Genomic DNA, 13616 nt, shown 5'->3' with positions numbered 1-13616 from the left:
AGAGAACACATGGTGCAAGCAGGGGTTGGATTCCTGAGGCAACACACTAGCTAACTGACTTTTATCTATTCCCGTTGTTCATGGCGCAACATATTTTAAAGGTTCTTTAAAAATAAAGAGAATATAATCAGCCCAACATTAGCTGATGTTGGACAATTGTGAAGCGAGCCCACCATTGCATCCTCTTCCATAGGAAGCTGCAGTTGAAGATGGATAGTAAGAACATGCTAACAAAATAAACTTGTTTACCAGGTGACCCTTATCTGATTTGGGCCATGAAAATAAAACAAATCTCTTTTCTTAAAACACATGATCTGTTTTGTTTTGTCCCAGTATTAGTTTTCCATGCATGGGTGTAGCCTGATGCAATTCGAGGTTACAAATACAAATGTTAGGCTTTGAATGCATTTTGACAGCAAAGTGAGGGGTTTATTGGGAAGCAATGATCTGAATTGAAGTTCTTTCTGCATCTCATTTCTCTGTTTTAGGCCAGCTTCTTTAAGAAAAATGACTGCTGTCTGGGGGATTGCAGCTTGACTCGGTGTCTAAATACATTTATCTGAATATCATTGTCTTCTTGACATATAGTAAGCTGGGACGCTCCAGATGGTTTGATTCCAAATGTACTTTTTGATTCAATCCCTGAAAGGATGACAGTACAATATGAGCGTGGTACCTGAATCAAAAGATACTGTCACATTTTGGGATTATTTTTAACCATTTTCCCCCCACAGAAAATTTGGGGGAAATGTTACATTTAAATGTTGAATTTTAAAGCGAAGTATGTTTACACAAGTTGAATAAGATGTCAACGAGAACCTAGAAGAAAGATGATTAATATGTTAGTAGAAGTTGGTTTCACCTAAGAGTGTAAACAATAAGCAATTTGCAAACCTGTCTCGGTAATCGATAAACACCTCACACACATTTTGTTGGAAGGGCCCTTTATCGCAAGCACTCAGCAGAGGCCAGCAAGGATAGATCTTCCCCTTGGATCAGTCAGTCAGGTTTAAAACCGAAAGCTGTGAGGGCAAGTGTCAGCCAGGCTCAGAAACCAATGCAAGAGATTAGTTCGTAGTTATTTGTCACGTAAGATAACTCACAGATGTCAGGAACGGTGATGTATGATGTATTATTATGTAAAGACAAATTATACTAATTGTATTAAGTGCATCTGATCTTTTCTGTTACTAGGCCGAGTGGCCTACTCCTGCTCATAATTCGTATGTTTGTATATGTTTACACAGCTTAACGTTTTACATCTAGCCTTGTGTGAATAAGTGTCTTCACAGAGCACCTTCAAAGAGATTGAAAAGCACATGTGTGAAGAACACAAATATCGAGTTCCAATCACAAGGAGAAACTGTTGCTGACCAGTAACACTGGCACACCAGAATGTATCACTGTGTCAACATTGTTTTTGTGGATATTTGTATAAATGCTACGTGCTACAACTTTGTGTAGCACCAGTATATAGATCAATGTGAAGCTTTTTTAAAAAAATTAAATAAAAACAAAAAATATTTTAACTAGACAGTTGTTCTCAGGAAAACAGCCCAATCACTTAATTTGACCTTGTGTCTCTCAAGGTAAAAATTCAAAATGGCAGCAGGATGAAGATGCAGATGAGTTTTAATGAGTTTTCTTTTGGCCAGTACATTGTTGGCAGGGAAAACATTAGTTTGGCAGAGCAGAAGAATTGACGCCACTCATTGCTGTGCCAATTTGTGCGAGCACTGCAGGAGAGGACATTTAGAGCCAATGTTTTATATTACTAAATGTTTTATTACTTCAATTCCCCAGAGTTTGGGTAGTGCAATCAGTTACACTTCAGTTCTAGTTAGTAGATCTAAATTTGATTAAGATTTAAACTTTAGGATATGAATTATGATGAACCTCTGATTTACAAAATTAGCATGTGTTGTCATTAGTTGAGAATCTCTAGTAAGGAATAACTTGGACACTTGTGAATGAAAAATAAAGCTGGCCTGGCTAATTAGTCTACCTTGAACATATTAAGTGTTTATAGGGTTTGTGGTGAAGTGTTTTCAGGAAATCTACATTAGATCACCCATGATACTGCACCACAGTGCAGTTCCAAAAACATCACACTGTAAAATTTTGTAACTTCACATTGCAATGATGCTGTAACAGTTTCACATGAGTGAACATTCTTTAAGACTCCTTTTTGGAAATGTCTAAAAATGTGTTGTACTCAGAGATGATATAGAAGTTTTAATTGGAACAAATTCTTGAAGCTGTGGAGCAAAAGTATTTTTTGTCTTTTCAAGTCCAAATTTCCTGGAAGTTTACTCATACATTACCCTTGACAATTCTTTTCTTTCTTTTGGGCCTCCTTATCTCGAGAGACAATGGACAATAGAACACACAAATCAATAATTTTTGAAACTTTTTATCATCTAATCCATACAAAAAAGCCTCTCATACCCTTTGAGTAAGGATAAAAACACTGATTAGTCTGAAAAAATAGTCTCTCTCCTTCCTTTCTGTGAACCTGTCCCTTCACCTTCCCTTCTATAACTTATTCTTGCCTTTCATTGTTTCTCCTCTTCACTCTATCTCCCTCGCCTTCCATTTTATATCTTTACCATCTTGCCTTGTGTATCTCTTTGTGTTTCTTTCTCTGTTCCTTTCGTTTCTCACATTGTTTTCTGCTGCTATCCCTTTTTGTTTTATCCCTTGTCTCTCTCTCTCTCCCTGCTTCTTTCCTTCTGTCTATTTTCACTTTCCCTTCTGTTTGTATGTGCCTCTCTTCTGTCAGCCTCTCTTCATTTTTTGTCTGTTTCTTTTCCTTGTCTTCAGTATCCCTCTCTCCACCCCCTCTTTTGTCTCTTTTTTCCTCCTTTCATTCTCATCTATTTTTCTTTATCCCTTCTCTCTCCTCTCTCGTTTCTCCTTCCCTCCATGTTTCCGATTTTCTTTTTCTTTCTTTCTCTCTCTCCCTATCTCCTTTCTAGTTTGCTCTATGCAGTCCCTTGTCTCTTTCTTTTGCTGCTCCTTCCCTTTTGGTTTGCTTGCTCTCCCTGTTCTTTGCTGATTTGCATTTGCTCGCACAATTTCTCCTTTTCTACTTTGTTCTTGCTCCTTTTGTGGCTCATTTTTAAAATCTGGATTTCTCTCTCTACCTATCTAATTTGCTTTTTTCCCATTTCTGGTTCAGTTTGGCTTGTTTTCTCTCCAGTTCTAGTTTGCTGCAGCTCTCTCCTCTTCTGTATCCCTCTCTCCTTCTCTGTCTCCTGCTTAAAATCATAGAATTCAGAAGCGTACGAGGAAGGCATTTGGCCCATCAGAGCTCTCTGAAGCAACTGTCCACTTAGTCCCATTTCCCTTCCTTTTCCCCATACTATTTTAACCAATGATAATAGAACGGTATAGAGATTCAAAACATAATACATTTTAAACTTAGATAACTATTCAGTAACAACGTAAATTAATTATTTGGAGGGAGCTGAGGATACTGAAGTATTCTAAGCACCAAAAAAAACTCCTCCAAAGAGAAAGTTATCATCCGATGTAGCTGTAGCAATGTTCCCCAGGGTTAAATTGTACTAAGCCTATTGCATATTCTGCAGAATAAAATACATCAAATTGGAAGGCTGGGGGTCTTAATATAAGCATAAGACACTAGCTTGTAGAATTACAAGCGAAACATTTGTGTTTCTGTTCCACCCTCAACATTTTCTCACTCTGAAGGCTGGTAGTGGCAGCAGCATTCCAATCTCTCATACAGGTGATAACTTGTTTGTAGGCAAGCTTGAACGGTGATTGATGGCAAGACATTTGATCATAGGAAGAACACAACAGATTGGGGAGCCTCAAGCAAGCCCAAGCTAATGCTTGCTTGGGATCCAAATGCATCACTGCAGCGGTCAAGAACAGCAACCCCTGTTGATTTTTGTCCTCCTTGTTCCCAGAATACTTTTGGTTGTAGCATCTCACTGGAGGTTAAAGTTGGGGCATTGCTGGTCTACATGGCTCAGTACCAACCATTTGATGTATTCAACAATGGAGCTTCAGGAAAACTATAATAGAGATTTACTAGGTCACACAATTACTCCAATTTTGAAGTGGGAGCAAATCAGTATCAGTTCAATGAACTAATATTTTTAATGCATTTTCTTACCTCGTAATCTGGCCATAAAAGGGTTGACAGAAATTGTGCAAAATAGCTCCAAAGCAAAAACAGTGTAAAAAAATTAACCAACAGGTGAGGAAACTACAGAATAAATGTAATAAAAGCAAAATACTGCAGATGCTGCAAATCTGAAATAAAAACAAGAAACAAGAAATGCAGAATAAATGTGCTGTTTCAGCCTTTTTCTGTCACCCTTCAACTCATCATTCATTGTCCAATAGCAGTAATTTAAATCTTAAATGTGACTATACACAACTTGGTTAATCACCACCGTCCTGGTTGCTTGATAGTTGTCAACTCCTCTGCTATAGGCACTACATGTGCCACCCTGAGTCTGACCTGCCTGTGTATTCACTACTGACACGAAAGAGGCCACAAGGCAGACCATAATAAGATGGGATGGCAACACTAAAGTGCTTCTTAACAGCATGGGCCTTACTGCTCATGAGGAACAAATGAGGCCCTGAGCTGTAATGGTTGGAAGAAGTCATTAGCTGCAACATCTTATGAGTTAGCCTCGCGATGACAACTTTCTCAAACCCTTTTGCGGTATATTGGCTATCTCACATATGGAAATCTGTTGTGTAAAGAAATGCAAGGAGCCAAACCTCACTTTGCCATACTGAAACACCAATATATAACATATAACATATAACCAGGCGCATACAATTTTCTTCAACATTTAAAAACCTTTTTGTTTTCTTTGTTTCTCCCTTTTTGCATTCCCTACATTTCCATTCTATCTAATATTTATCCATTTTCTGAAGACTGTGGGATGGGGGGGAGAAAGCAGATTCCTGGAACCTGCTGGGTTCAAGGCCACTGCAGCAGCAGCAGGGAGTAGAAGGGAGTGCACATTGCAACAATAGCAGGAGTGAGCCAGAACGACTGCAGCAACAGAAAAGGGTGGCCATGCGACAACTTAAAAACACCGAGGGCAGGGGCTTACCATGAAGTGACCTGATGTACAGGAGCAGCACTCCATCCCACCACCGAAGGCGTATTTCAACATCAGTCTGAATTTTTAAAGGAATCTTACCATATCGCAAATTCACATTTTGAATTTTCAAGTTTTGGAGAAAAATGTCATTTTTTGACAGTATACTCATCCCTGGTATAAAGGAGATGTTTTACATGCTTTCTCTACCGGAGGGGGAGTATGAGCAATGTGTGTTATGTCTGATTTTGTGTTCTACTGCATATTATCAAGGGAGAATTCTGATATATTAATGTTTGAAGTAAAATACACCAAGCAAGTCTTGCAATTCAATTCAGTTGATATATTTTGTTTATACAAGGCTGTCGAGGCAAACAAAAATTAATGGCAGGCTTTTGGGACCAAAACAAATGACTTAACACCAATTAGGATTTATGTAACTGAACTATGTGGGAATGTCATAGTTTGTATACATTAAAAATAAATTTGTTTTACAAATTACAAAGGGCTGGATTTTCCATTTGGGGTAAGGATCAAATGTGGGTCCCGACTCTGCACCGTGTCAGGAATAGTCACCTGACATGGTATTTGGCTAGCTGGCCAATTAGTTAGCTGGCCAATTAGATGTGCTCACCGTCCAATTAGGGATGGTGGGTGGGCTTCCGAGGCTGGAGAGCCAATAAGAGGCTCTCCAGCAATGACATACTGGCAGCCCCACCATTCGAGGTGGGAGCTGCCAATACCAGCAGAGAGTGAGAGAGGGCACTTCCATTTAAACCAGGTAAAACAAATTGATTTAAAAACAGCTACAGCTGTCAGGCCGTGATTGTGGAGGGTCACTTCTGCCACTGGACGGCCTGTAGCTATGGTCTGACAGCCATGGCAAGTGAGGACGAGGTTCCTAGAGGGTTGAAGCACTGGCTCTGCTGGCTACCCGCCCCACACCCCCCATCCCCCATCCCCACCCACCTCTCTCGCCTGTAGGCCTGGAACATTCCAGTCAGTGTGGGAGAGGGGCCTCAGTAGGTCCCTTAACTACCTCATTCATTTCCTGCTGCTTGTGGGCAGCTAGTTATTTCGGCCTTCTCGAAATGGTCAGGGGGTGGGATGGTGCCAGCAAACTGGCATGCCGGCTGGCAATGCGAAATGTCAGGCCTGCCTGCCTCTGGTCCCGTCCCCATCGCCCTTCGAATATTCTGCCCAAAATTTCAGAATTCTCATCGAGTACATACATAAGGAGTGATTCTGCACCCGAGTGAAGAGCAGAGTTTATTTCAGAGAATCACAGGTGCACAACAGATGATTTTCCATCTATTAAAATGAATGGACAGAAACTCAAAAGCTGCAGTTCTGCAATTTCCTACAATCCGTTCTGTGTAGGTGCCATTCACCACTGGAAATGCTGAATTTAGAATCGCCCCTACGCTATGTATTTGTTACTGGACTGACCATTGCTCTTTGCTTTTTTCAGTAATGGAGGAGCTGATTGTGGAATTGCATCTATTTCTGGAACTTCTTGACCATGAATATCTGACCTCATCTGCCAGAGAGAAAAAGACTGCAGTCTGCAACATCTTACGGAGGATCAAGTCAATGTCTGGTCAGTATAAAACCACCATACTCAGTTAACCAATTTTACTTTTAGAAGGACAAGTAACCAAGGGGCCTCAAAATTCCAGTTAGTCCCAATGGCAGAATGAGGATGGATCTGTTGAGTGGGGTCAACATTTAAGGGGGAAATTGGGATTTGGGCAGAAATCCAGGATTTCACTCCTTGTAAAATAACCACTGAAATTCTAGTAGGGGGAGGAGAAAGCAAATCTGCTCACCCCTCCCTCAATCAAAGGCAGTTCCCACCTACCCCAGAATGCTGCCTAATATGCCATTGTAAGACATCTACCAAACATATGCTGACCGAGCATTTATGGGTTCTTTTGGGCCCTTGTGAAGGCTAATAAGCTGCTCAGATCAGGATAATCGATCACAAACAGGTGGGGTGTTCAGCTTTCAATTTGGTCGAATATAAGGCATCCTCTGGCAACAAAGCGGATCCATCAGAACATCAGTCCTGCATAGTGAATTTACAACATTTCACAACACTTACAGCATTTTACAAAACCTAACTACTGCAAAGTGACAGTTCAGTTGTTGGCTAAAATTAAAAGTATTTACAATTTGAGAACTGTTGTGATATTCATTAGTTGATATTGTGAACGTCAAAATCAAACCTGTTCTAATTCTGCCACAAAGATTTGCTATTGAATGTTGGAAAACACATTTTTTAATGTCCATTGAGAATTGCATTCTCAGCATCTTGCCAACACCAGCTTCTGGAAAAGCTCGCTGGATTTCAGGTACGCAAATCTGCCCCCTCCCCATTCCTGTTCCCATCATCTACTCTCCAAATCATTCCAGCTGGGTTTGGTCAGGAGTTGGAAGTGAATTAGAGTAAGAGGTCCAGGAAATAAAATGGCCCAGGCCTTACTCTTGTGAGTCAGAGTGAGCCTGCCACTTGCCCCACTGCATCTACTCATGATCTCTCAGCCTGAGTTAATATCAGGGGGGGAGAAATGGGATGTGTTTCCCACATCAGCTAAGCCAGCCATGAGCTAGAGCAGCTCAAATAAAAACACATTTTTAAAAATAATTTTGTTGAAACTTTTCGCCACTGAGATTTCTGAACAAAAAATACATTTCACAACTCCTGGAATAGAATAATTGATTTGTCATCTCACTGGTTACAGGATTCTCATCATGTTTAGGTTCAGCTGTTCTGACATTCCAGCTGCAAATACAGATTTGTTGGAAGCTGTGCATCTAATTTGTGTTAAAATTTCTACCCCAAATGCAAATTACTCTGTTGCATTTCATAGCAAAAACTCCAACATTTTGATAGAGTTTTTGACTCGATTGTGAGATTTGATGTGAAAACTGCAGCCAAGAAAATCACATTGGGTATGTTGTGCTGGCAGTTTCAAGAGAAGCGTTCAGTGCAGATTTGGAAGCTTATGGGCACACAAATAGTTAAAATGTTCATGTGACATTCCTTTATCTGCCATTTTAGCCGAGGCATTAACTCATTTAAATCAGTGGATTAATGGATACATTTAAACAGTAAATGTAAAATGTCATACAAGTGAATTATGTATAGGACAGCTAATCAGTAATTTCTAGGTATATATTCCTGTGAATGTATGGGATGTGTGGCCATGACATAAATGCTGCTTTGGATTTCCTGCCACTTCCAAGTTTCTTATAGGATTTAAATCCATGTCAAAGCATAAGCCTAAAGTGATCCCAATTGAGTAATTCTTTGTTTCTTTGTGAATAACTGAATTTTGGGTTCAGGTACTTTGTCCCTTTTGCAATATGTTCCTTGCACCATGCTGCATATTTCACTTTAAGTTTCCTTGCCATAGTAGCACATGATGATTTCAGGTAGCAACTGCAACTTTAGACTGGAGCATTCAGAAGAAATACAGGGGTGGATTTCTCCCCAGAGCAGTATCTGTGCCAGCCAGCTGGCTGCTTGGTTGTTCCACCGGGAGGGCTGGTCCATTCGGCCAACAGACTACGGCCAGAGATCAAGCCCCCCGGCAATACCTGCCGGCTCCACGCAGCTGCAACATCAGGTGGTTCCTCCTTAGCCAGACAGCCAGCTGACATTGGTTGGAATGTGCACAATGTGAACTCCAGCTAGTTCAGTCTAAAAATGTCCTATTGATGTAAAACTACCCGAATTTTCATTTTAAACGGGCCGACCATCTGACTTTGTCCAGTGATAGGCCCCAGTGAACATTGCAGTGGTGGCAATGGTAAGTTACTTCTCTCCATTTTTTGGGGGTATACTGCCCTCTTTCCGTTGGGCGAAAGGGCTGCAAATTCAGTCTGTTGTTTGATAAAAGTCATCTGTAACAAAAATATACTTGTTACTAGCCGAGTGGAGGGCATCCCGTTTCTATGCAGTCACTTCCTAGTAGTTAAGTGATGTGGAAGAATGTATGTGAGCTGATCAAACTAATTCATAATTTTAATCACTGGCAACTGAGCAGGGGATGGAATAAATAGGTAATAGGGCAGCTGTGCATTTGTCCAGTTTCTGGCAATCCAATGGGGAAGGACTGGGGATCTTATGCTAGTGGGGTACCCCAGTCATAGAATAGCCTAGCAGAATGGGCAGCAACTAACGGCTTTATGGAAAAATTCTGCCTGCAATGAATAATCCTCGTCGTTTTAACTTTAATGACAGGAGGGAGAAGGAAATGTATATGACATGTTATGCCCAGTAAAGACATATCTTAAAAGTTAGGAATATGATATGAACTTTATCCAATGTGGACTCTTTGAAATTGACTTTTCCTTTACAAAAAAAGTAGACCTTGTACTGCAAAGATGGCCACTGAAGGTCAGAGGACCTGGCCTGTGTATTCAAAAACTGCCTCACTGTCTCAAAAGGACAAAAGGATACATTCAAGATTAAGAGGTGTCAACTACACCTATCCTGATACCATCAAGAGACATTCCTGAATTGAATGAGTTTCATCTGAGACAAAGAATGTGTTTGTCTTAACCCACCTCCCCCCCACCCCCAAGATAAATGTCTTACAACAAAACCAGGATGAATTGATGTGAAGTAGCCACATCATAACAGAATGGTACCCATCCAATCATCAATAAATAGCCATGGATTCCACATCCTGGTCCATTGTGTGGTCACACCCAGGGAGAAAATCATGTGTCAATTAATAGAAACTCTAATGTGATGGATTTTGACCTTGAAAGGTAGCCCTCTGGAGAGAGAGAGGGGAGATCAAGCCAACATCACAGAAAGGAATCCAGCCATGGACTGGGAAAGAGTCAAGCAAGGACATACCTTTGCTGCTAATTCTACACTTCAACTTGCTGTAGCAGAGAACTTAAAGTGACCACCACCTCCAGTCTGAAGTCTTAACCACCAGAAATCTTAAACACCTCAACAAGTTCAAGACTACAAACACCCAGGCCTGCACCTTTATAACAGACTGGCCTCCTTGGAAGATTCAACAGGTTTACCGTCAACCATGAACACCTACCTCACTTTAAACCACTTACCCTTTTCTTCTCTGTTTATCTATTCTTGTGTAAGCGTGTGTGAGTGAATGTGTGCGTGGGTGAGGTTGCGCTATTTCGACAATTGTGCAAAAATTAAAAGTTATCTTTTGTTTAACCTACAAGAAAACCTGTCAATTGTATATTTATTTGACCCTAAAAACACTCAGGGACTAACTCAACATTTTAACAAAACACAATTGTGATCAGTTGGGAAGTGAACAGTGGGAACCACCCACGCCCCTTTCCATCAGTCTGTAACAGACATTCATGATTTTGGCCACTATTGCGTGAATGGGGAAAATGTTATTTTGACAGCACAGCAGAAATGACACCACCCTGTTCTGTGCAAATTGCATTGTAACCACAGAGTGGAAAACTCATGGGGGAAAGATTTGTTCATATAGCACCTCTTTGAAGCAGCACTACACAAACTGTATATATTCCCCGGGAGCAGAAAGTGCTGCGGGCCACTACCAGCACGGCCTGTGTGCATTTACCATTGATATCATTGAAGAAACCTGTGCAAGTAGTGGTCCACAGCACTGCCTGCCCCTGGGAAATTGACATAAATCTGCATTGCACCACTTCAGAGTTTTCCCCCATTGTTTTGTATTCCTGAATAGTTTATCAATTAACCATCTTTGGGCTAATACATTCAGTTACTCAACAACACTTCAATTCCAGTCACAACATTGGAATCTGGGTAACACTTGTATGTTAGGAAATTAATTATAATGAAGTAACTTCCTTTTCACAAAGGAAACTGAAAGAATACTCAGCATGTGTTTTCATAAGCTGAGAGAAGCACTAATAAAGCATAATGGCATTTTCACGCATAGCTATTACATAGTAACACTGCGAGGTTGCAACTTTCTAAAAGGATTGCAGTTGTAGGTGGTGCTGTGAGTATAATGTTACATGACATTCCATTATGTAATAAGGCCAACCAAAATATGAATTAGAAATCTGCCTTATGAACCATGCAGGATTTAAAAGAATATCAGAAGGTTATGGAAAGTATTCAGAACAGTTCAAAAATACAGAAGAAGTTGGAACTGGGGCAGGAATGAACAAGTTCACTTCAGGGATGAGGTGAATGTCAGCTGTAACTGGCTGTGAACTCCACAAGACAAGAAGACAAACCTGCATGCCACAAAGGTTAAAGCGATGTTACCAAATTAAGCATCAGCTAACAAAAAAAAGCATAAACTAGTGCAACTAAACAAAGTTGAAGTAAAGAAAACATTCTGTTTCAATGCGCAAAATACTGTATACGTTCCACAGGTTAAAACAAACCACGGCAAAGAATGACATTTCATGATTCCACTTAGTGGCCGTTTGTCCAGCTGCCTAAGCCCTAACCTCTGCAATTCCATCCCTAAACCCCTCTGTCTATCATTCCTCCTTTAAGTTTCTCCTTCTTGATCAAGTTTTTGGTTGCCTGCTCTAACAACTTATGTGGCTTGGTGTCAAATTGTGTTTGGTAACACTCCTGTGCAATGTCTTGGGATGTTTTATGACACTAAAGACACTATAAAAATAGAAGTTGCTGTTGTTCTAGTTAATCTACATGGCTGTGCAGATAGAATTTGGAAGTTGGGAAGTTCTCAGAAAATCAAATTCTCGTCACTAGTAACTAATCTCTGCATTTTTCAGAAATGCTGCAGTTGAGCGTAATAAGAGCACTTGAATGTTAACTGATCCCTAAATGGGAGCTTTTACTTATAGTTCAACTGAAAAGCAACATCATCATCTCAGCATTACCCGGCTGTTTGATCCAATTTTATTATAATAAATGATATAGATTTCAGTGAGTCAGACTGGACTGAATCACCTCAGAGTATAGATTAGAATATTGTTACAACCAAGTGAGAAAGGTGTCTAGGGTTCCCTCTCAGCCTTCACCTGGTCTTACCGTAACAGGGTTTAATTTTAAACACATCATGTTTTTAGCTCCCCCTTGGCGAATCCTTGTTCGCCGCTTTCCAATTATAAGGCAAAGAAACCAGCACAAACAGGTTTTCTTAGTTTTAAAGAAGAAAAGTTGAAATTTATTAAACTTGAACTTAAACTCTAATTCAGTTGATGCCTATGGTTACACAACATGCCTATGCTAGCATGCATACGCGATGCACACATCTATTAGAGACAGAAAAGTGCAGAAGAAAAATAAAGTGGAAAAGTTTGAGGCAATATCTGAAGAGTTTTTGTTATGGTTCTTTGAGCTCACTGAAGAGTCCTTGATTGTAGGTAGATCTTACTTTTCACTGGGGCCCAGTATTCTTCTTAAACCTTGTTCACTGAAGGAGACTTTTCTCTCTTGGGGTTCATGTATCTTCAGTGGATTCAGAGTCTTGTGAGAAAGAGATAGGAGCAGACAGGAGAGATCTTCTCAGTCCAAGAACAAACAGTCTTTCTCTCAGTTCAAATTCTCGGTGGCTAATTCAAAAAAGCCCTGGAACAGCCAGTTAATCATGTAACCAGCTGGTCTAACCAGTCCTGGATTGTATTACCTTAGCAGTCTCTGGAATGCTCCTCTTACACACAATAGCTGGTGATCAAGGTCCATTGTGTGTTGAATGTGTCAGGGAATGGTTGCTTTGTCCTTCCAAGCCCTGTCTGTTAAAATGCAAATATCTTTTACAGCCGCGGTTGATCTGTTTAACAAGTCATTTTCTCGCTCCAGCAAGAGTATAAAATCAATGTTCATGACAAAATTAATGTGCCTCATTCTTGGCAGGTGGGGGCCTAGCATGATAACATGTTTAGATCTTTAATATATTTCTGAACAGCAACCAATATATGGCTGGTGGTTATTACATACTTTAAATCAATGCGATGGTTATTTAAGAGATGCAGAAAGTATTTCAGAATTATTAATGACCTTGTTGGCCAATGCAAACAGCAGGAGGTCTCAAAATTTAAGGTGCATAAACTATGTATGATCTCACTTCCTGAATATGTGTATGAAGCTAATTCAATCACTTAATACAGTCTGGAGTCAGGTTCTCAAATTGGTTTCAGGTGATATCAGTATCTTTGTTGCCTTGATGTTATTAGCAAGGCTTGTTCCTTATTATCACATATTCTGTCCAACTTTCTGAGGATTAACATCTGAAAATAATATAGCAGACTACGCACGAATTCCTGTTTCCCAGACATCAAATGGCACTGTTTGACGTTGCAAGACTGACAATTACCCTGTATTTCACAGTACTTCAAGTTTTAAATGTCACTGTTAAACAGGAACGTTGGTAAGGATTGGCACCCTGCTAGATCTCACATCAAACAATTTTTGCAACTATCACTTGACTTGAAATCAAGCAGTTAGGAGAATTAATCTGTTAGGTGATTTTAGTGACTTTCTCAGAAGTCTTTCATTTTTTCGAATCATAGGAATCCTGCAGGTTCAAAAAGCAACTATCGTGAGGT

The 13616-nt window shown here is 40.2% G+C and overlaps 1 protein-coding gene across 1 annotated transcript in view; it reads left to right on the top strand.

Moving 5' to 3' along the window:
- Positions 1-13616, top strand: part of afap1 (actin filament associated protein 1) — a 331909-nt gene that overhangs the window by 132116 nt on the left and 186177 nt on the right. Inside the window, exon 2 of the mRNA XM_068040149.1 lies at positions 6565-6693. Coding sequence (XP_067896250.1) covers positions 6565-6693 — 129 coding nt within the window. The remainder of the gene's footprint in view (positions 1-6564; positions 6694-13616) is intronic.

The sequence above is a fragment of the Heterodontus francisci genome, chromosome 1 (genome assembly GCF_036365525.1).
Source record: "Heterodontus francisci isolate sHetFra1 chromosome 1, sHetFra1.hap1, whole genome shotgun sequence".
In the NCBI taxonomy this organism is placed as follows: Eukaryota; Metazoa; Chordata; class Chondrichthyes; order Heterodontiformes; family Heterodontidae; genus Heterodontus; species Heterodontus francisci.
The sequence above is the reverse complement of the archived record's forward strand: the minus strand, read 5'-3'. Positions and strand labels throughout refer to the sequence as shown.